This window comes from Syngnathoides biaculeatus, chromosome 23 (genome assembly GCF_019802595.1).
Source record: "Syngnathoides biaculeatus isolate LvHL_M chromosome 23, ASM1980259v1, whole genome shotgun sequence".
NCBI lineage: Eukaryota > Metazoa > Chordata > Actinopteri > Syngnathiformes > Syngnathidae > Syngnathoides > Syngnathoides biaculeatus.
The window spans coordinates 8,711,081-8,735,367 of record NC_084662.1 but is presented as its reverse complement, the minus strand read 5'-3'; the positions used below and the strand labels follow the sequence as shown (position 1 = coordinate 8,735,367).

The following is a 24,287-nucleotide window of genomic DNA, read 5'->3' as shown; positions in this document are numbered from 1 at the left end:
TCGCTGCGAGATAACGGGAAACGGGCTGGAATTTGAAGCGGCAGGCCGCTGAACCTGCTGCCGTTTCGCCGCTCTTACCTTTGACCCCGCCGTTATTTCGGACGGAAAAATTGACTTTACACTTTCATGCCTTGTTGCACGATTCCTCGGAATTTCCGAGACCTCTGAACTCCAAATTCCTGACTCCCCCTCCCCCCCACCCCTCCAGACTCTCAAAGCGAGGTGGCATCGGGTGACTTCCAGTGCATGAGCCACATTAATTTCATTTCGGACAAATACACGTTGCCTACTTCACACGTCTCTAAGATTTATTTCATTCATACCAAGTACATAACTCATTTTTTGGGGTTTGGGGTGTAAAAAATCGACCCCCCCCCCCAAAAAAAAGATATTAATAATGTCATCAAAAGTCTCATGGTTGGTCCTCCCAACTTTAAACCACCAAAGGAAGTAATCCAGGGTTACCGTGGCAACCACGAGAGTTCAGGCTGTTATTTTATTTTTTTAAGCGTGATTATTACCGATTGCTGCTTTAAGGTTTCTCGGTGGGCGGGTGTTGGCCCCGGCCGTCAACCTTAACGAGCACTTTTATTTCCCGAGACGGCGTGTGTTCCGATCCCGGGTCCTAATGACAAGCCCGCATGGGCGGACGTGCGCGATTTGCGGAGAGGTCGGGGTTGCATTTCGTGGGTGTGAGTGATGACGGCCCCTCCCTGGAGGACTCCCACACAGCCCCCCCCCCCCCCCCCCCACCCCAGTTCCACAAAACCAGACTTCAAGTGCAACAAGGCCGACTGTTGTTTTGTTCACGTTTACGAGTTAACAACAGCGGCTTCACGTCACCGGGCTAAGCAAGACGAAACCGCTAAAAGATTTAAAAAAAAGTCGGTCAGGGCTGGGCCATATGGCCTAATATTCATATCTCTGTCAATTCGAATCGCTTCACTTTAATGTCATTTATCCTGGAATGATCTCAAGTGTAAAAAAAAAAAAAACAGAATGGGAGTATTTTTGAATCGTTTTTATTAACAAAAACCAGTGTTAAGCCTGTATATTGAGAACATATACTCTGCAGATCTCAAAATTCAAAATGAAAACTCTGCATTATAAGATGTAAACACATCAAATAGCTGCAATTATTATATTGATTATATTTTTGGGCGGCACGGTGACTCAGCTGGTAAAGCATTGGCCTCACAGTTCTGTGTGGAGTTTGCATGTCCTCCCCGTGCCTGCGTGGGTTTCCTCCGGGTGGGCACTCCACTTTCCTCCCACATCCCAAAAACATGCAACATGAATTGGACACTCTAAATTGCCCCTAGGTGTGATTCTGAGTGCGGGTGTTTGTCTACCTGCGCCCCGCGATTGGCTGGCGACCAGTTCAGTGTGTACCCAGCCTCCTACAACCAGCATAAGGAGTTAAATTTACTACCGAGCACACAAGCCCACGGTAGCTACTGATATAACTGCAGGAATTTGAGACGTTCAACTTTAGCAGAATAAAAGTTTACATTTTTTGTTCATTCTTGGCCTGATAAACTCGCCAGTGTGATTTTTCAACTGGAAAAGTGACACTGCACTGATTATTGCAAACTAAGCCTATGCATGTTTATTAAAAAAAAAAAAAAAAAAACTTGGAAGAAGGGCTGAAAACAATTTCATCTCCCAAAGGGGGACCGCTGCAAAAACCGTTTGTGAACCACCGCCTCACGATTTTTGGGCTTTCTGTTTTTCCCATATGTCCTGACGGTGTGGCTGTCGTATGATTTTTCGCTTTTTCGCTTTGGACGCTTCACCTGCTGATTTGCTGTTCGGATTTGATTCGCCTCCGCTGTAACGCAATTCCAGCCGCAGCCTCTGTGAAATTGTGTACTGTCATACTTAATCACTTCTTCTGACTACTATAAAACGACTATAACTCACCGCAGCTTAGCGGTTAGCACGGCTTCTCTTTCTCCGGTTATTCACTCACTGTCATTCTTTAATGATACTCATCCTTGTCAGAGAGATTTGTTTATTTTTTTATGTTTATTTTGCTGCCTTGGAGGCAACATGAAGAAAAAGACGATTTGATATGATGACATCATCAACAGGGGTCAAGTGTCAATCAATAGTGCTCGTGCACCTGAGTCACCGAAATCACGTGACTGGCCGTTCTGCCGGTCTAGCAAAGCACTCTTCAACGCTAAGTCAGTTGAAGACGACACGAAAACGTCGTATAGCGCGACTCCCAGAGTTTTGTCCGATACCGTTAAACATTTAGAAGGTGATAATAAACGAAGGTACGTGGAAAAACGAGAGACACAGAGGACCCATATTTAATGTCGAAGTCGATGTTTTCGCCGATAAGAAAGTGGACCGTTAACCCGCTTCCGCTTGTCTTGGACAACTGGATCTACGCATGGATCTGGTGAGTAACTCATTGCGATTTACACGGAAGAGTTTGAAAGCGTACAAATACTTCGTTGCTGGATCTGCTCTTAATCAAAAATAAATTCCACGTAGTGATGGAGCCACTCAGATTTTTACACAAACTCACATTCATTAAAAAAAAAAAGGATCCTCATAAGCGTGTTGCGACCACACCTTAAACTTCGCTAAACCTGTTTGTGACAGACGTTTTTTTTCTTTTTTCTTTTTTTTTTTTTTTTAAATATTCATTGTTCTCAAATGACTCCAAAGCGTATTTAAAAAAAAAAAAAGAAATTAACCGGCTTCAGCCCCCGTACACGGAAGCGTGTTGCGGCCACACGTTAACCTACTTAAAGCTCTCCGCGACAGACGGTCTATTTTCTTTTTTTTAGAAATGCATTGGACTCATTTGAGAACAATGCATATTTCAAAACAAAAAAAAAAAACATCTGTCGGGGAGAGGTTAAAGTTTGTGTGGCTGCAACGCGCTTCCATGTACGGTGGAGACGACTCCCTGTCTTTTTTTTTTGGTTTTGTTTTCAATAAGCATTGTTCTCAAATGAGTCAACTTAGCATTGATAATACTTCTTGGTAATTTGAGATTGAGAAAAATAATTCTTACCTGTAATGAACTGATCGCTACACAGGCGTGCGCATATTTTGGTTTGGCACCATCCATCACGTTTAATTGCCGAAATCCATCGATCTTTTCCCGTCTTTTCAGCTGGTATTCCATAGAATGACCTCTTTGAAAATCCTTTTCATCTGTTGTTAATAACCAACCCTAATGCTGTCGAGCAGCTCTTATTGACCGGCAATATGGCGCCGCGGAAATGGCGACGTCACGTGCGCGAGCTCTATAGCGTCGGCCGAACATCCGTCGCTGTACGCCAAGTGTTAGCGGCGTTGCTACGAGCTGCATCTCCGTCGCGCACTCTCATTATTAGCCAAACGGGGAAACCTCGACTGCGTGTAAACCGTCGTGTTTGTGTGCATCTCATTTCGGAGACACGGGGGGGTTGTTTTGTTATGTCATGTTTCCTCTCCTCGCAGCTTTATTCCCTTGCTCGCTCAGCCAATTGGCCTCCCTCACTACCTCATTCCCTCGCTCTGGGGCCGCACCACCTGGATGTCGGGGGGGGGGGGGGGGGGGTTGAACTAGCGTAGTTCGCGACCACAAGAAAAGGCCGCTGTCTGAATTGAGCGCTTCCTTTTCCGAGACTGTGATGGAAAAGCCTTGAAAGGGCTCAATTGTTCCCACGCGGAGCATCTTTGCGCTCCTTAACTGTGCACGTTGCTCCCGACGGGAGGTCGTGTTTGGAGACGGAACAAAACAACGGCGGCGCCGTCCAAGGAAAAGCCCGATTTCGAGTGTTTGCTTTATATTCGTAAATGGAAATACACGGCGAAAGAATTTCGATGTGCGTGATTTTCATTGGACCGTGACAAACATTTGTGACTTCAGAGGAAAACTAACATTCGCGTGGCCCCGGTTTGCCAGATTTAATAAGAAACAACACACACAAAAACAGTTCTGTATGTTTTTTTAATTAGACGTTTTTGTTGAGTTGCTTTATCATTTTTTTTTCCTGCGTTTCTGATCAAGCAAAACTCAAAAGTTTGAACATTGGAAAAAATTATTGTCATTCATCCAAACTGATGTCAATGTGTCCACTTTTCGCTTATGAAATCCATACATTGCAATGTGAAACAAACATGTATGGATTTAAAAAAATAAAAACAAGCAAACGGGGAAAATTTTTTTTTTTTAAACTGAAACAAAGCAAAAACTGAACTAGCTCAATTGAATTACGCAAGTGATCCAATTTTTAATTTATCTGATTTCATGTGTACTTGTGTTTTCCAGGGTCATCGACATACGATGACGACCACGGACCTCGTCTTGAGCGAGTGAGTGCCTTCCCTTTTTTTTTCTGGAATTTATTCTGCTTTGTTTTTGCTGATTTAGCAGATTTTCGACAGTTTATATTGCTCGTTGTAGGGAGCATTATTATTCAGTCGTGACAGTGAAGAGGAGATCTCTAAATTTGAAATACAGGGAGTCCTCGGTCTACGACTGAGATCCGTTCCGGCAACTCGGATTTCGACTTAAGTCGGATTCCACCGTTAAAGTCAGAATTAACATCAAAATAAACAAGATGATGTACTTAGCATGACTGCTGTGCTTAGCTATCGCGAAGGAACCTGGTCCTCAATCCTCTCCATCTCCCCAAGTATCAAAGATCATTGTGATCATGGTATCCGGCATCAGACCAGAACCTTTCACATGTGCTAAAATACGAGCTTTGTCTTTAATAATTGTCACCGCGGTCGACCGACTGAAGCCTTGGTTTCATGATCTTGAGCTTCGTTTTCATGATCATGGATTTTCTTTTGGCTGCAGAAGCATTGCTAAAAGACAGCTTTCTTCTTTAGGGCAATTCTTCTTCTTCTTTTGCTTTCGGCTTGTCCCGTTAGTGGTCGCCACAGCGTGACACCTTAGATCCACGCATATTTGTTTGGCACAGTTTTACGCCGGATGCCCTTCCTGACCCCTCCGCATTTAGCCGGGGGAGAGAAGTTTACAGCACCTGGTATTCCCAGGCGGTCTCCCATTCAAGTACTAACCAGGGACAAACCCGCTTAGCTTCCGAAATCTGACGAGATCGGGCGTTCTCTGGGTAGCATGGCCGTAAGCTCTTCTTTCTGGCAATAACGAAAAACACAAAGATACTCCAAGCGCACAAATACGGACAAGCGTTAGCCAGACAAAATGGCGGACGGGGACGGGGGTTGTAAAGACGAAACGTCTCAGGTCGAGACCGTCTTAACCTGAGGACGCCCTGTATGCAGCTACTGGGTAATGCTTAATTCATCTTTTTTTTTCAATTTTGTACTTGTCATCTCATGCGGGTGAAGCCTGGCGGCAAATTTTGAGGACTCGCCACAAATCTCTTAATAGCTCAGCTCCGCGAGGTCAAGATCTAGATCTCATCTCTTTCTGCGTGGTGAAGGTCCCTTCATAAACGCATTCATAATATTCAAGTTTTCCCCGTGGCCACAGTTTGACCCTGGAACACAGGAATTCAGTTACAAGATTACGCGGGATGGCGTCGTCGCATCTCTCGCGTCGCTCGTCTTCACGCGACATCCGAACGCCGCGACCTCAAAGCGCAAACAGTCTGACTGGAATCGAATGAAAACGAAAGCCCTCCGTAATACTTTCCGTCCGTCGTCCTCGTGGCTGCAGTCGTGTCATGACTTGAAATGCGTCGCGCTAATGACGAGCGCATGTGTCGGGGGAACATGAGCAATAAGGACGAACTCCAGAAGAAGCTGATGGACTTCTTGAAATGTTGAAAATGTCACGGTCGCTAGATTAAAACTGAATTAAAAAAAAAAATTAGCTGTTCAACATTTTTTTTTTTTAACGTGATAGAAATGCCAAACTAATTTTTTTTTTTTTTGCAGGATTTGGTCAGAAAACAGCCAAGAAAAAGACATTAAGATAAGATATTTCTGATCATGTGATTGTTGAGCAATGTTTGGCACGAGCCAAGAAAATGAGAGTCAGTATTCCATCACGCACTTTCATCAAGTTGATATTGTTCAAAAACCAAAAAGGAAAAAAAAATAAAGTATTACATCATAAGTGTGTTTTCCACCCTCCCTCGCAGCGTTGCGCCACCGACTGACACAGTGGACCGACTCGCCCGTTTCCTCAACTTGAACTCTTCTTAGCACCTTCCCTGCGCGCATTTACACAACACGCAACACAATATTTTGACACATTTTCAGATACGGAGTTGGCTCGTCTCGCATCCGCAGAAGATTAGGTCTGCTCTTGTTTCGGCAGCTGTGACAAGGCTGCCCTCCATTCCGGTTGTCATTGATGGATTCACGTTTAATTCCGTGGACATGTTGGAAAGTTGCGATTATTAGTTTGAACGTATATGGTGAAGCATGTACCCTCTAAAGTCATATTTTAAAAATCGTGTCAACTCGAAAGGTGGGGCACATTTTTGTCGTGTCTGCCTATGCATAAAAGATGTTTTTCTTAGCGGTGCGTGGTTTTTCCATACTCTCTCATCTTTTTGCATTGAGCACTAAACTGTTATGTAGAAGTTCTAATCTTTGGCCACATTTACCACAAATCCCTACACATCTGCATGCACGCACGCAACGCGAACAAAACATCGGTCTTGATTTGAGCGGGGCGTTGATAAAATTCCCCAAAGAGGTGGGCGTCGCGCTCGGAGCTATCGTGTCGGTCTGGAAAATGATGACAAATGGTGGAAGCCGGCCGTGAAACTGCACTCAACCTACTTGTCAAAAAATACAACGCAAATTTGTTCCGCAAACGCCGGTAAAATTCTTGGGTCATACTTTCAACTCAAAAGCTGTGTAAAGCAATGCAACACCGCCATCTACAGGAATCTGTTAGCCACTACGCTGCCTTACAAACCTGAATTTCACAGACAAGCAGGACAAGGCTGTATTTGCCAGACTACAAGTCGCTCCGGAGTACAAGTCTCAACACCCGTAAAATCCATAAAAACGAAGACAAAAACACATATAAGTCGCACTGGAGCATAAGTCCAATTTTGGGGGAAATTTATTTGATAAAATCCAACACCAAGAACAGAAAAATTCAAATTCAAATGACGAACAATTTAAAATAAAAATAGAGGCAACAACAGTCTGAACGGTATGCTTACGTTATGTGACACAACTGAGAACGTGCCTGGTATGTTAGCATAACATATTACGAGTTATTCTGATAACTATAGCATAAATCATATATGAAAAAGTTTACCAAAACCATCCGTGTCACTCCAAATTTCCAGTAACTAAAATCCAATGAAATCTTCATCCTCTGCGTCACTTCTAAACAAGTTCGCCAAGTCCAGCGGTAGCCGACACGCCGCTTCCTCTTCTACGTCGCTTACGTCCGACTCATCGTCAGTTGCAGTTACAACTAGCCTATTCCAACATTTCTGAATCCCGACAGGATGGTTATGGTTGTCAAGAAAGCTCATACTTTGTCGAGCAATCCGAAGACTTCCCGGAAAGTTGCACGGCAGATTCTCCCGGAAGCTGTGCTCTCCATCCGTCGTCAGATACACGGACCTAGAGCGCCCTCTTATGGTTGTCAGTGTGAAAATAACAGATAAGCGACTCGAAAAATGGATGGATGGATGTAATAATGTGTTAATAATTTAACATACAAGTCACTCTGCAGAATAAGTCGCACCCCCGGCCAAACTATGAAAAAAAAAACCTGCAACTTATAGTCCGGAAAATATGGTATGTACAAGCGTCCGCGGCAGTGAATGATGTAATCGTCATCATGATGCAATAAATGATCTTTTCTATTGTTACGTGATGGCTACAATGCCCAACATGCAAAGACAAAATCATGCTTGTGCATTCGGTTGTTTAATTATTATTAGTATTATTGTTATTCCTGTCGATTTGGGCCCATCAACACTGAGCAGTCGGAAGGTGACGACGCGTGCGCCACTTTCCGACGTCGCAACAAGTCCTGAGCTGAAGCAGTGTGGTGAACAGAACCTGCGCGAACTTGTCTTGGCCCGTGAACTTTTATTTTTTGGGGAGGGGTGAGTGTCGTGCCACCGTCGATCCACAGCCGCGCTCACGCACGCAAACGTTCACACCTTGTTCCCGCATGGAGCCAATTTGGTTTCAGTCAACACAACAAACAATAAGCGTGGGAACGCTTGGCACCTCGTCACGGCTGCGGTTTTCCTCGACGAGGTTCACGTCGCTCTTTCGCTCCTGTTGCTTCTTTCCCCGAGCTTCTCATCTGGCAAACGTTCACTTCAGACCCGGTGTGTGCAGCAGCAGCAGCAGCGGCACAGTACTGTACTTCTCCCGGGGGGGGCGAGCAAACGGCCCGGTAAATCGTGCATATCCGCGCTTCGGCTGACCAGCGTACTCGAAAAATTCATAATATGAGGAAAAGAATTATATTTTTTGTTTTGGGTGAAAGGTTATTCCTCAATGTCACAGAACATAATATTCTGTAAAATAACCTTCAGGTGAAAATACGGAGAACTGTGGTTTGAAAATGGCTGGCAGTGAACGAGTGAATTCCAATTTATTAACCAAATATTTGATACATATTTTTAAAATGTCAAACAGTTGGCGGCACGGTGGTTCAGCTGGTAAAGCGTTGGCCTGACGGTTCTGAGGTCCCGTGTTGAATCCCGGCCCCACCTGTGTGGATTTTGCATGTTCTCCCCGTGCCTGCGTGGGTTTCCTCCGGGTGGGCACTCCGGTTTCCTCCCGCATCCCAAAAACATGCAACATTAATTGGACACTCTCAATTGCCCCTAGGTGTGATTGTGAGTCCGACTATGTGCCCTGCGATTTGGCTGGCGACCATTTCCGAGTGTACGCCGCCTCCTGCTCGCTGACAGCTGGGATAGGCTCCAGCACTCCCCGCGACCCTCGTGAGGATAAGCGGCAAAGAAAATGGATGGATGTCAAATAGTTAACCCGATGAATATTTTTGCTGCCATGTGCTTGCTTCGTAAACGAAAGGTCAAGTATGTCAAATCCGAGTTTTCTGCGTGGAAAAAGTCAGTGAGCAGAGTGGGGTCAGATTTGTAGCCCCCCCCCCCCCTCACCAGCCCCCTTTTAGGACAACATTATTACAATTCCAGACCGGGAACGTTAACAAGAATCCATCACTCCCTGCATTTTCTTCCCATCAGGAAAAGGAGATGAAGGGAACACGCTTTTAAGTCCTGCTCCAAAACTTTGTTTTTAGATCTCTATCAAGTTTTTCTCCAAAGCTTTTTTTTTTCTCTCCAACAGAATTGTTTTCTCTTCCTAACCGTTGACTCACTTCCTGTCAATCTGTGTCACTCTCACTGTTACATCAGCTTCAACGAGGTTCATTCTTTCAAGAAAATATTGGACCAAAATGCGCGCCTCCTTTTTTCCTGCTCAACGCTTGTGTTCAATCACGTTTTATTTTGTTTTGCCGCGCTTCTGCTGTTGAGTCACCGGGTCGCTGCCGTTAACTGCTGCGTCATGATCGGCGTCACTCTCTTCCGAGAAACGATTTCTTCTTCTTTTTTTTTTTTTTTTGTTTCTGTGTAATGTGGTGGCAACGGCGACCTGATAGCCAAACGTGTGCGTTCCCAGGTGCTCCCGTTTCCGAGCCAGGTGGTGTACAACCGCGTGGGCAAGTGTGGCAGCCGCACGGTCGTCATCCTGCTGCGGCTGCTCGCCGAGAAGCATCAGTTCAACCTGATCTCGTCGGACATCCACAACAAAACGCGCCTCACGAAACATGAGCAGGTGAGATAAAGATGTTTTGTCAACCGTTGTTTATCGCTGAGGGATGCTTTCCAGACCCGGCCGCAATAAGTGAAAACAAGCACTCTTTAAACACATTTAAAGCACACTTCAACTCATTAAAGACACTTTTAAACATATTGTAAATATATTTGAACACGGAAAAAAAATTGTATCCTCACAGAACCCAGAACCGAAGGCGGCTGCTACGTCGCGCCGCCGTCGTCGCCTATAATTCTGTGTAAATGTGAATACAGGGAGTCCTCGGTCTTCGACTGATTTCGGTTCTGAGAGTAGCGACTTAACTCGAATTTCGACTGAAGTCGGATTCCACCGTTAAAGACAGAATTTACATCAAAATACAAATAGATGGAAATAAACAAGATGGCGTACTTAGCATGACTGCTAATTGGTGGATGGAGAAGAAGAAGAAGAAGAAGGGGAGGCTGTGCTTAGCTATTGCCAAGGATCCTGGTCCTCAATCCTCTCCATCTCGACAAGTATCAAAGAACCACTTTTTGTGATCATCGTATCCGACATTGGAACGGAACCCTTCACATGCGCTAAAATACGGGCTTTGTCTTTAATAATTGTCACCACGGTCGACCGACTGAAGCCTCGGTGGTGTTGCTGTCTCTCCTTTCTCCGATCTTTTTGTGATCTTGAGCTTCGTTTCTATGGTCATGGATTTTCTTTTGGTTGCAGAAGCATTGCTAGAAGACGCAGCTTTCTTCTTTGGGGCCATAATGTCTAAAAAGGAGGGTAAAAATACGCGAAGATACTTCCAGCGTACAAACTCACAGACAAGGATTAGCCAGACAAAATGGCGGACAGGGGAAGGGTGTTGTCAAGTCCAAACATCCTAAGTCGAGACCGTCTTAACCCAAGGACTCCCTGCATTGAAATTGCTCCTTGTTTACGCATCCATCTAATCCTGAAAGTCCGGCAGCGCGCACTGTGGCAAAACACCAATCTGTCAGATGCGATCGAGTGTTAGATATCTGCGGGCGTTCCGGCAAAAGGGTGGGAACGGCGGTCCGGTCTAAGCGTGCATACTTGAGTGGTCATCGAGCTATGCGCGTGCACGCTAGCTAAGTTTAGAGATGCTGGTCTCATCACTCGCGGTCTGCTCTTGCCGACCCATTTCCAACCGGCGATCCTAGCGGAATGCGCATGGTTTATGCCGGTGGAGTTGCGGCGAGCACAGTGAACCGTCTGTCCTGTTCGGAACCCAGGCCGCTAGGGGGGTGTGGGGCCGGTGGTGAAACCCACTTCCTGCCCAAGCTCCAGAAACGGAGAGTATCCATGTGTAGTGGTGGCCGCACTCTTGCAGGACTTCCCCAGATACAAACTGCTGAAAAAACTGCTCTCCCCAAACAACATACACTGAACCCAGTTTAGTCTCAGCGGAATTCGTTCCCGACACGCCTGCAAAAGTTGAAAATCTGTGACACAGAGATGTAGATTTTGTTTTACCCCCCACATTAAAAAACAAACGCGCAAGCTGGCTCCATCTTGTGTCACTCATTAGTCCACACCCCTTAAAGGCACACAAATACCATCGTCCATCGATCCATTAGCCGGAGACTATCCCAGCTAGCTTTGGGCGAAAGGCCGACTACACCCTGAACTGGTCACCAGTCAGTCACAGAGCAGATATCGACACCATCACTGAGCAGGAATCGATCCCACGCTGCTTGCACCAAAGTCAGGCGTGTGTGCCACTACACCATCAGTGACTCCCACTCCTATAGTACATACAATAATGTATGTAATAACTTGCGTGAATGAGAGGGGTGAAAGGGGAAGAGTGAGGCTACAGGGAGAAGAGATAGCGAGGGTGGATGACTTCAAATACTCGGGGTCAACAATCCAGAGAAATGGTGAGTGTGGTAAGGAAGTGAAGAAACGGGTCCTAGCGGGGTGGAACAGTTGGCGGAAGGTGTCTGGTGTACTATGTGACAGAAGAGTCTCCGCTAAGATGAAGCACAAAGTTTATAAAACAGTGGTGAGGCCGGCCATGATTTACGGATTAGAGACGGTGGCACGGAAGCAGCACTGGAGGTGGCAGAAATGAAAATGTTGAGGTTCTCGCTCGGAGTGAGCAAGTCGGATAGGATTAGAAATGAGCTCGTTCGAGGGACGGCTAAAGTTTGATGTTTTGGAGGCAAGGTTAGAGAGAGAGCAGACTTGGATGGTTTTTGACATGTCCAGAGGCGAGAGAGGGAGTATATTGGGAGAAGGGTGCTGAGGATGGAGCTGCCAGGCAAAAGAGGGAGAGAAAGACCAAAGAAAAGGTTGATGGATGTTGTGAGGGAGGACATGAGGACTGTGGGTGTTCGAGTTGAAGACGCGCGAGACACACTGTGGCGACCCCGAACGGGACAAGCCGAAAGGAGAAGAAGAAGAAGAAGAAGATACAGTAATGACAGTTTCTCAGCACAGTTGATTTCTTTACATTCTCATTGATACATTTGCCATCCAAGTTTACAAGCTCGGTCACAGAACGAATCGAGCTTGTACGTTGAGGTACTCCTTCATTTCCGCTAAGGACGTCGAAAGCCAAACGCAAGCCTGTTTGCGGCAAAGGACTCGCCCCGCCCCCGTTTCCCCTTCACGAATCCTGCGAGGACGCCACGGGGCGCAGGAAGAACGGAGGGCTTGGGGGTCGCAGGTATGCGTGGAATCTCTCCGCGTTTTCCCTCCCCGCAGCTCCGCTCGGTGGACGAGACGCAGCCCGGCCAGACGGCCTTTGGGCTAGGTCAGAATACGCACGCGCCCGCGTGCACGAACACGTGTTCGCGTTGCCAAATGTGCTTAAGGCCCGCACATAAACCTGGGAGAGAAGTTTTGCGCTTTGCAGTGAGGGCGGGGAGGAACGTCAGAGGTTAGCTTTGGGCTAATTAGTCTGGACTCGCTACGGAGGCGATGCCGCCCGATCTTAAATCCACCTCGGGATGAGAAATTAAACACCACAATGCGTTTTAATGAACGTTACAAACGATTCCCCCAAAAGTTCAAGCAGAGCAAGTGGAAATGTACTGAGCTGGAGGGTGCGAGGCCCAAAGCTGACTGAGGCCTAAGATTAAGAGTCTTGTGTACATAAACAAGTATACATATTGCCGCAGCTATGACATAACTGCGAGTTTATAAGAGCAGCGCATTCAAAGAGCCGGGCAGATAAACGCCACCCTTCAGTGAACGCTGCTTATAAGGAGACTCATTCAGCTTTGAAAGACGGAATATTAGCTTTACGCGCCAAACTAGACAGCCATAAAAGCCAGAATTGGCTTCATTTTGGGGGGAAAAAAAACAGCGTCTGGTGTGGAGTGGTGCCGTAGCCGTGTAAAAGTGCTATTAATGTTTTGGAAACTTCAAGATGCTGGACTTACTCACTGCCGGCCTATAACATAAAGTATTCCCAATCTAATGGGCTCCGATGCTTATATTTGATTTATTTTAATATTTTCTTTTATTATGTTATTTTAAATTCGTATAAAGATCCTTTCAAATGCCTGCTAAATTATATGCAAGTGTAAGTGATCCTGTCCAGGTACTTTTACTTTCTGAAATATTCATGCATGGAAATGAGATCGAAGAAAAGAAGCTTGTTAGTTTATGTTCATACACTAAATGTGATAAAACTGTGTACGAATGCATTTTATAGTTATTAAATGTTCATGCTCATTTCGAAATCCATTGAAAAGGAAGTTTTCAAGAGTGAGTCATTAATATTTTGTTGTGAAATGACACTGAAGAATAATTATATGCCTGTGGCGAGAAAGCTCAGCGTGGAGAGTCTACGTAACTGAAATGCATGGGTGGTGGTCAGTAAATGGGGCAACAAAAACCCGCACCGTCCTATATTTTGACCCGTTTCGTGTCTTTGTGGCAGTTTGCTTCTATTTGACAATCACGCCATGTTTTCGAGGTTCAGTATATTGCACGTGGTGCCTCAAAACTCAACGCAGGGTTCACGGCTTTTCCGTTGCAGGGTCACAGTAGGTGCGCGGTGCTCAATTGCGGAGCGTCGCCGACTGTTTTTTTGTTTTTCAGTTCCGTTCGTACCAAGGTTCTCTTAGCTAGTTGCGCTATCGCCCTACTTTGCACAGCGATTTTCGTTATTGTATCCCCTGTTTACAATGTTTCTCGGTTATTATTGTTGCTTTAACAAAACCACGAGCTAGCTACAGTACCAGGATAGGTAAAAAAGACCTTCTTAGCGAGCGCGGCAACCATTCTTCATTGTACACGTGTGAAGGCTAACGTTCCTGAACGAGTCAAATATGTGAAGGTCTGCATGAATTATGTGTCAGGTTGCATAACCTTCAGCTGGCGTTTGCGCAGCCTATGACATCACTGTCATATTTCACGTTTGTTTTGGCTGCCGCCCGCGCGCACTCCATGCAGACCTTGAAAGCCTTCAGGAGGTTCTTTCATTCACAAGGGAAGGGAAGAGGAAGAAAGTTAGAATGGCACTTTAGCAGAGTGCAGACTTGCGCCAAGGTTGAAACGTTTACAAAAATACGGGGGGTTGAGTGCCGTTATTGTGCTGCTTGTTAGTGGGCAATTTGTACCACTTTTATTCCGATATGGAGTAATGATTCGATTGCGCTTGAAACGGCAAAAAAAAAAAAAACCAGAAAGCAAATTCCTTTATCTAAAAGTGAAATAATTCATGAATATTGATGGGGAGAGCAGAAAGTCGCAGCTTTGATTTTTATCTCGTAAGCGGGCCGCTTCCGGGGCTCGTGGACGACGACTGGATGAACCGTTTGGCATTCCGGTGCAGGCAGTAGACGAGTGTGATGCTGAAAACTTCCAAATATAAGTAGGACTGAAAAAAAACAAAATCATGGAGCACCACGTTTGTGTTTCTGTCCATCCAAATCGTCGCATACCACCTCCTGCTTCATAAAGGACAGCTATACTGTTTATTTTTCTTACTCTAGAATGCGGGTAACATTAATCAGAATTGAAATGAGAGAGAAAAATGTACCATAATTTCCCGTCTGCAAGCCGTGAAAAAGGTCTACAAGCCGCGACCTTTTTCACGCGCTTTCAACCCTGCGGTTTATGCGGCGATGCGGCTAATTTGTGCATTTTTTTTCTAACGGCCGCAAGGGGGGAACTCGAGCAGAAAAGGTAGAATGAGACCGGTGGAATATATGTGCCGAGGAAGTGACCTTTACCGGCCCTGTTAGCGCTGTGCGAGGGTGTTGCTGCTGTGCTACTGGCGTGTCTCAGTGGTATTTACCATTTTTACAGGGTTTTTTTTTTTTTAATTTATCTTTTTAAATCCCTGTTAGCGTTAGCGTGGCACTCGCGTTAGCTCTAGCGTCAGCGCTAACGCCGCGCTAGCGTTAAACTCTTTCTGTGTACCGTCTTTCTTTGTAAATATCTCGTGTTTCAATGCGGGTTTCAATGTGGGCACTTTTACACACCTGCGGCGTATGTAGGTACCAAATGGTATTTCCTTTACAAATGTACTTGGTGAGACTTGTAACCAGGTGCGCTCTGTAAGCTGAGAATTACGGTATTTCTCGCAAAAAAGGGAAAACAACTAAAAAAAAACATTAAAATTATTTTTGTTCCTGCTGGTTAGCTAGCTTTTCTTGGTTCGTGGAAGATGACAGGACCTAATAAAAGTGGGGCGAAAAAAAAACGTGGAAATCCGTATATTAGCAGTTTGTCTATTTTCAGGGTACTTTCCAGACCAAGATATTAACAAACGTCAAAAAGAGAGCGTGTATGTTTATAAAATTGCCGCTGTTGCCAATTCTGCAGAACAGCGGCGACGAATATTGCGAGAGGAAGCTAACGGTGACGCAGTGAAGCAACCGAGGGTGAGCTTGCGCTGAGCTCAGTCCTGACAAGAAATGACCGTTGAACGCTCGGTTTGATTCACCACTTATGATGTCAACTTTTGAGTTTATAAAAGCGCTTGTGTGTGTTTGTCTTTCATAAAGCGCTTTATTAGCGGGGGGATGCATGTGGTTTCTGTTAGCTTGCATTAGCCAAAAGCTATTCTAATTGTTTTTTTATCAGTGAGGTCATCTTTTTATTTTGCAATTATTTCATGGGGACATTTTTTTTTTTTCAGGTGGATCTCATGAAGAATATCACTAATATCCCTCAGCCGTTCCTGTACACGCGTCACGTTCACTTCCTCAACTTCACCAGGTGAGTAGATACGCTCGCTTGCGCTTCTGACTGCCGCTCACTGACTCCGATCCGAACTCGCCTTTGTCAGGTTTAAGATCGAGGAGCCCGTCTACATCAACATCATCCGCGACCCCATCAACCGCTTCTTGTCCAACTACTTCTTCCGTCGCTTCGGCGACTGGCGGGGCGAGCAGAACCACCTCATCCGCACCCCCCAGATGAAAGATGACGAGCGATACCTGGCAGGTTCCCACTCCCGTTGATACAGGCATTGTCAACCACTGTGCAGCCGCACGTTTGCGTAATAAGAGAAAAATCATCCATTGTCACTTCGTTGGCCTGAAAATTTTGTCCAAATAATGTCCATCCGTTAAGCAGTTTACAGTGACAGAATAATTCAATATTTTACACCGGATGAAAAAAGGCACAATTAACCAGTGAACTCTGATGTGGATGTATCTCAAATCATCACTCCATATTGAAATGCATTGAAATGCCATTAATCCGTTCCAGTCTCTCAAAAATACTAACAAAAAAAATTCAATTTTTAAGCAGTTTACAGTGACAGTCAGAAGAATTCAATATTTTACACCGGATGGAAAAAGGCACAATTAACCAGTGAACTCCGATATTGATGTATCTCAAATCATCGCTCCCCATTGAAATGCATTGAAATGCCATTAATCCGTTCCACCCGCTCAAAAACACCAACAAAAAAATTTATTTTTCAAGAGAATAATTACACTATATAACATATATTGCACTTCATAAAAAGATTGGCATAATTAAAGTGAATTTAAAAGATTAAGCCATTTTTTTCTACTTTTTTTTTGCATTAATTAACTGACAACTGGCAGTGATTAATGCGCCTGAAGCCTTTTTTTTTAATCTGCCAAACTGCTACTTTTTGTGAAGTGAGTGCACTTCCACAATACAGTAATTTATTTGTTTTTTGTTTTTTTTTTATCTTTTTCGTGGGCAGGCCTAGTGCGTTTTGCTAGTATGCCGAAGGATTTTTCTATAAAATAAAAAAATCTACAATCAGACTGGAAATAGTGCTCAAATAGACACCATGCCACGGTAAAAATGAACTAATAAAGGAGAGCTTACTATGTGTTCTCAGCATTTAGCATTCCAGTGGACTCTGGTGAGTGATTGCTCCACAAGGACTATGTGAGTCCACGTTTCGAGCTTTCTGCTAACACGCAAAGTGTTTTTTGTTTTTTAAATGTTATAGCCTCGTAACCACCTACATTTCAGCACTCAGACGATTGTCGTGTCCGTGGCTACTTCCTGCATTGTAATCAAAGTAGGAACCGGTTCATTTTGAAGATCGTAAGGGGGGGGGGGGGGGGGGACATCATGGCATCCTGGCGCCAGCCCAATAATTAAATTGACTTTGAATTCAATTACAGACTCCATTTAAGTGCGACCACATCGGAGACTTGCGTGTGCTTTGGAGACCTGTTAAAAAAAAAAACGGGCCATAAACATACCGGAAACTTTTGTTTTGTAAAGTGTCTGTTCGCATTAATTTTAAAGTAAGACGACAGTATGGAGTCAGTTGATGAATGGATGCAGCAAATCATATTAATATCTACTGTGATTATCAGTGGACACTCAAATATTATTTAGTTAAAAATGTAGTAATCCTGTACATTATACTGTACATTTCTTCGTCATCCTATTTTTCACTAAAGTTGACGTATTTTAAGTTACACAGAGTATCAGCGTTTAAGTAGCTCGTTCTGTAAATTAGTCAGTCACGCACTGATCATTTTCCAGGCAAGGCGATTGTGTTGCATTTAAAGGGAATGGGAGCACCTGCTTTGATTGGACACGATTCACGTTGGCTGCAAACACTCCCACACCAGTGCAGACATCCCACTTTTAAATATGCTGATATACGCCTATACAGTAAAGCCTCGGTTGTTGAACGTCCCCGTTTTCGAACAAACATTTCGGGACTTTTGTGCTTTTGTTTTCAAATGAAAATCGGTACTCGGATGCCCCCGACAAAACCCGGAAATAACATATTGCGCACGGCCAGACCAGCTGACCCACGACGCGCTTTGTTATTGTCATTTCGAACGCCCCCCGAAGAAACCCGGAAATATCATCGCGTGCGGCGCAAGCAGTTGACCCACCCACAACGCGTTTTGTTATTGTCAATTCCAGCGCCTCCAGAAAGAAAAACGGAAATGACATACCGCGCGCGGCGCAACCAGCCCACTTTTGTTATTCTGTATAACGCAGCCTCTGTACACAGACGTGTCCCGGTAGTGACTGTCGTTTTTACTACCGTATGAACTCCCAGTCATGGCTTCAAAGAAGCCAAGTTGCTTGTTTAAAGCTATTCTGAACGTTTACAATAAAAAAAAGTTTACAAGGCTAGGGGCCAAGTCGCTACAGATACGGCAATGCACTCCCAGCCTAGTGTACTCGATTACTAAAGCATATATTTTTAGCAAAAATAATCTAAAACGATTTTATTATATAAAGTATTTAAACGATACATGTATTTCTACTATGCAGTGTAGTATCAGGAAAAGCTAAAAAAAAAAAAAAAAAACTTTAAAAAGCAAAATTTTCTTAGGCTTGGAACGGATTATTTCTTTTTCCATTCATTGTAATGGAAAACATCGATTCAGTTTTCGAACAAATCCTGTCTCGAACCATTTTCTGGAACGGATTGTGGTCAAAAACTGAGGCATCACTGTATTTGTTTTCCGAAAGTCAGATATCAAACTGTACTTGCGGCAAGTCTGTTTTGCGGTACAGCCTCTCATGAATGGATGAAAAATACTGCAAGAAGCTCAAGATGACGCAATGTCATTGTGCTTGAGTCTGACTGGCTGTAATTGCGCTTTGTGCTGCTTTCCTCCCCAGAGTTTCAGACCATATGAGCCGAGTTATTAAAAGTATGCAGACCAGCGGGGGGCCCCTTGTTACATTTTAGGGGGGGGGGGGTATCCTGTTGTTCCAAAACAGTTTACCAGTGGATGACAAGTGTCACATAGATTATAACACCATATAATCCTTTTAACTATGAATGTTTCTCACGGTAAAGGCTAACTTTTGACCTTTTATTATTATAAATAATGCAAGGAGAACGCTGTGAAGGACATAATTCCACATCACTTCTTGCACATAGAACTGAAACACTTCTCAGTGAAATGCACTAATATAATTAATATACTCAAATATGCTCAGACATTACAATGAAATGTTCGTACATATCATACTGGAATGCTTGCGTATGCAGAAATGCGCATTTCAGTAGTGTGTGAACGTATTTCAGGGGTCTCTGTGTGAATATTGATTAAAATTAAATTTTATTATAGGCCAAATTGTAATTATGAATGAGGGCTGTTACAACTGAAACACAATAGTGTAAATGTTTAATCGTCTCATCATATTATGACATACAGCCACCATAAATTGATGAATGGGTTGTTGTAAGAAAAATGCTTGCAATATTTCAACATTATTATTTATTGCACATGATGATTTGAAATTTTGCTAGCGTCACGGAAGTTGCTGACACACATGATTTGCTTTTGTGGGCCACATCTGGCCCTGGGGCCTTGAGTTTGACATCTGCGTCGTAAGAGGCCCATTATGCATTTTTTCTATCAATGTCACAATCCAAAATAACCCAGCACATGAAGCGTCCTTGAATGCAGCACACGAGAGGTGTAGCTGAAAGGCGCTTGTCAGCTGGCCCGGCAGAACTGAAAGGGGAACCCAGCGCACGTGTTCCCGAGACATTCCTGCGGTCGGCGTGGATTTTTCCCTCGGTGCTCGCTGCAATCGCATGCGCGCAAGATCTGGATGCATAGTGTGCACACGCCCCGGTCGGACCTGCCACATAAGCGTGGAACAAACAAAGATTTTTGTTTGTGACTGGGTCCAACTCCAAAAGGGGATTTCGGTGACATTGGTGTTTGGCTACAGTAAAACCGGAATGTGAATCGGTTAGCTTTTGTCCGCGGGCCCAATCCGTAAATTTGGTGCTCGTCCAAATGGGGTTTGTTTTGCCTCGAGGTCTGCAATGGACTGAGTGCCATTGTCGAAACACACTTAGACGTATTAAAATTTACTTTAAAGACATTGGAAAGTATCAGATCATTAAAAAAATCGAATGGGAAGCATAAAATATACACGAAACTGTGTTGAAGCCAGATTACACATGTAATATTTCTTTAAAAGAAAATAAAAAGTACAAATTACATTTAGAAGGCTGTGCTTTTTGTGGCAAAGGTTGCAATAATATGGAAAAAAAGAATAAAGTAGTAATATTACAAGAAAAAATATAAATGGTAAGACTGTACTCCCACTATATTTCTACAAGTTGTAATATTAAGCAAATTATGCTTGTTAAAATGTGAGCGGGGGTACTAAAAACATTTTTGTAAGGTGTAAAGAAAGTTGTACGATTACTGAAAAACATGATATAATAAATAAATAATATAATAATAATAATATCTAATAATAAATAAATAAATAACGTGATGTAAGAGAATAAAGTTTTTGAATTAGTATTACGAAAATGATGAAAAAAAGTGGAAAAAAAACAACACATAATTAATAAAATTACTCCTAACAGCTGTAGTCTTACAGATGTTCAAAAAAAATATTGAAAGTGTATTCTTTTATGCAATATTACTTGCTTGATCATCGAAACAGAAGTGTAGAATATAATCTCTCTCTCAGACAAATAATTTAATGAGACCCATTTTTTTTTCCCCCTATCAATCGCACATTTTTGCTTCAGGTCAAACATAGTATGAGCCCACATTTATATTTCTGCCATTTTGGCTGCCACTATCCCCTTTGCCGTCTGAATGCGCTGCCGAAGCCCAAAAGGAATTGTCCTTCCGAATTATCCGAGCCAGTAAGAGCTATTTACACCGCTGCTCCCTTCGCACACTCGCATGCGCTCCGCGGAGTGCGCCGGGAGGCTGTTTGACAGATTACCTCCCGTTTTGCTCCGCTTTGAAAGACTTTTCAACGGGCCTAATCCACTCGGACAATAGTGACAATGAACCTGGGTGTGCGCGCTGGCCCGCTCCCCTAAATACTAATGACTTTCTCAGAAGAGCGTTGTGTTATGCTTGTGTGGACGTGCACGATTTACGTGCCCGGCGGTATATAAAGGAGACCGACTTTTTTTTTCCCCCCTGCATAGCAGCTACGTTGAACAATTGGTGCTTATGTGAAAGCAACAGTTTAAACACAAACTCACTTACATTATATTCTTTATCCTCTGTGGAGAGAGAAATATATTAGTGCTATACTGGTGAGCTTGAGAGGAGTTGAGATGATACCTATACAGTCCCCAAGGGGGTGTGACGGTATGAGTGCTCCCGGTGTTGCAAAGTCTCTTTTTGAGTAATGCGCATGCGCGTATATTAACGCGCATGCTCGTGTATTTTGTAAACGTCCGTCCATTCTGAAACATCCCCATCCATGCTTCGACGTGTGCCATTCAACGGCTTGTTGCCGAGTGTTCATGTCCGCTATGGACGTCACAGAAAGACCAACACAGCGAACGTACGTCTATGTGTATATATTTTTCATCAATTTTTGTTTTAAGATTAGTTATAACCTATGTTAGCTCCCTCCAAAAGAAGAAGGGGAACTATGAGACCGGGACATTTCCCAGTAAGCCAGATTTCCCCTGTTAGTAACGCATGCGCATTCATCACAAGGAGACTTTTCAGCACGGGGGAGCGTTGAGACCGTCACAGGGGCACAAGAGGAGGAGCAGCACAATGCCCATTCAATGGATGCAGTGTGACAAAAAAAATGTTTTTTTTTAAGTTCCATCTAATGTCATTGCTGTAGTTTTTCTTTAATTACAATACGTTGGACTGCTATTTTTCCTCATCGAAGTAGAGTTAGGGAAGGGAAGGCTGGAACGGATTAATGGCATTTACATTCATTTCAATGGGAAAATATAATTTGGCAAAAAGTCGTAGCTCAAGGTGAATTTGAAAAGGGTGGTGGAGACTTCTTATATCCTTTTAATAAAGGCTTCTGAACTGCAATAAAAGAAACAACCCATTACAAGGAGAATGTTGGCAGGATAACTCAAAAAAATGTGTGCGCAAAATGATAATAAAATACAGATACCATTTTTACACGGGAAATCATGGGAACAACCCGTCTTCTTAAAAAGTGATGTTTTGGGGAAAGAAGCATAACATCACAAAATAATTAATGGAAATGTGCAGTTCTGCCTCGACTTCTGAGTTTAATCCGTGCCATAACTACACTCTTTCCTCGACGTTGTCCTAGATTGGAAATACCACCCAAAAAAAAAAAAAAAAATATGCCACCGTGCCAAATATTTAGCCTTGCGTCGGTCTCAGGCCCGTCTGCCCGCCGCTGATCTGGGTGATGGACTATGTGGGCCTCGGCCTTGGCATTGACGGATGGTTCCATTTCATGCAGCCACCCCCCCCCCCTCACCCCACGCATATTGGGGCATAAATCCTATTTGTCGCACCTTTCAATTTATTTTTAATTTTCCACTTTTCACGTTGACTCTCCAGCGCAACAGGCGTGCTAGCGGGCACCAGGTACACGTGTATATAATTTAAATGATTATGTGGTCCTACTTAGCTCCATCTCGGGACTGGAGTGCAGATGGGATAAAAACATTTTCATGGTTAGCCTCTGAAAGCAGACATTGTTGCGCAGCTCCCTCTAGTGGGCGGAAAGAGTCAGTACAGTACAGTTTTGTTTGCCGGAAGGAGCTGGATGATGCACCCCCACCCCCCACTTTAAATGTTTCCAGGTCTCAGATACATATTTTCATTCAAATATGCAAAGAGTCAAGAATTACAGCATGTTGCTATTTCTCGGAAATTATGATGGTGTAGTGGAACACGCGCCTGACTTTGGTGCGGGCAGCGTGGGGTTCGATTCCCACTCAGTGATGGCGTTGATATCGGCCCTGTGACTGACTGGCGACCAGTTCAGGGTGTAGTCCACCTTTCGCCCGAAGCTGCCTGGGTTAGGTTCCGGCTCTCCTGTGACCCCTTGTGAGGATAAGTGGCTTGGACAATGGATGGATGGATATTTCCCCTTATCTAAGGACATTGATCATCTCGCGAGGTTTTCATCAGGCAGTGACAACAGGCAACCCTTCATAGATCCATCCATCCCTTTTCTTTGGTGCTTATCCTCACGAGGGTCGCGGGGAGCGCCGGAGCCTATACCAGCTGTCAATGGGCGGGAGGCGGGGATACACCCTGAACTGGTTGCCAGCCAATCGCAGGGCACATAGAGACAAACAGTCACGATCACACCTATGGGCAATTTGGAGTGTCCAATTAATGTTGCATGTTTTTGGGTTGTGGGAGGAAACCGGAATACCCGGAGAAGACCCACGCAGACACGGGGAGAACATGCAAACTCCACACAGTCGGGGACCGGGATTGAACCCGGGACCTCAGAACTGCTAGCAGCTGATCCACCGTGCCGCCCCTTCACAGATATATATATATATATTTTTTTTTTTTTTAATTGTATTTTCCAGGACATAAACGTGTGCATTCTGGAGAATTACCCGGAATGTTCCAACCCCAGAGTCTTCTACATCATCCCATACTTTTGCGGGCAGCACCCCAAATGCAGGTATCTGCCGTCTCGAGACTTGCATCCCATCCGGTCCGGCACATCTTCTCGGTCTTGTTTTGGATTTTTAGTTATTTTTTTTCCCCCTGTTCTGTCTACCAGGGAGCCCGGCCCGTGGGCTCTGGATCGGGCCAAACAGAATGTACTGGAGAACTACCTGCTGGTGGGCGTTTTGGAGGAACTGGAAGATGTGCTGCTCCTGTTGGAGAGGCTCCTGCCGCACTATTTTACCGGCGTGCTCGACATCTACAAAAGTCCCGGTAGGCTGACGTCCTCTCCGCTACCTTGAAGTCTTCCATTTTAAACGTTCCTTTTACTCCCTATCATAAAATTCCTCCTTACATGTTTATACATTTCATTTTTACATCAAATTATGAATGAGTCTTGTCAGTGATTTTAGAGAAAATGTGTCAAAAAGCGGCGGCAGTGGTTCTGAGGACCCTGGTTCAATCCCGGCCCCGCCTTTGTGGAGTTTGCATGTTCTCCCCGTGCCTACGTGGGGTTTTCTCCGGGTATTCCGGTTTCCTCCCACATCCCAAAAACATGCAACATTCATTGGACACTCTAAATTGCCCATAGGTGTGATTGTGAGTGCGACTGTTTCTCTCTATGTGCCCCACGATCGGCTGGCGACCGGTTCGGGGTGTACCCCGCCTCCTGCCCGTTGACAGCCGGGATAGGCTCCGGCGCTCCCCACGACCCTCGTGAGGATAAGCGGCAAAAGAAAATGGATG

At 44.5% G+C, this 24,287-nt stretch overlaps 1 protein-coding gene and 1 pseudogene across 4 annotated transcripts in view; one reads left to right on the top strand and one right to left on the bottom strand.

Annotated features, from left to right (window-relative positions):
• usta (uronyl 2-sulfotransferase a) overlaps nucleotides 1-24,287 on the top strand; it is a 47,517-nt gene that overhangs the window by 18,421 nt on the left and 4,809 nt on the right. For 3 of the 4 annotated variants that reach the window (XM_061812694.1, XM_061812693.1, XM_061812696.1), the window contains 6 exons: nucleotides 4,280-4,323; nucleotides 9,589-9,744; nucleotides 15,845-15,924; nucleotides 15,995-16,148; nucleotides 23,456-23,553; nucleotides 23,656-23,813. In XM_061812694.1, coding sequence (XP_061668678.1) covers nucleotides 4,280-4,323; nucleotides 9,589-9,744; nucleotides 15,845-15,924; nucleotides 15,995-16,148; nucleotides 23,456-23,553; nucleotides 23,656-23,813 — 690 coding nt within the window. Of the gene's footprint in view, nucleotides 1-4,279; nucleotides 4,324-9,588; nucleotides 9,745-15,844; nucleotides 15,925-15,994; nucleotides 16,153-23,455; nucleotides 23,554-23,655; nucleotides 23,814-24,287 lie in introns of all 4 variants that reach the window. The other variant, XM_061812695.1, reaches the window with a different exon arrangement.
• On the bottom strand, nucleotides 4,992-5,110 carry LOC133497072 (5S ribosomal RNA; annotated as a pseudogene).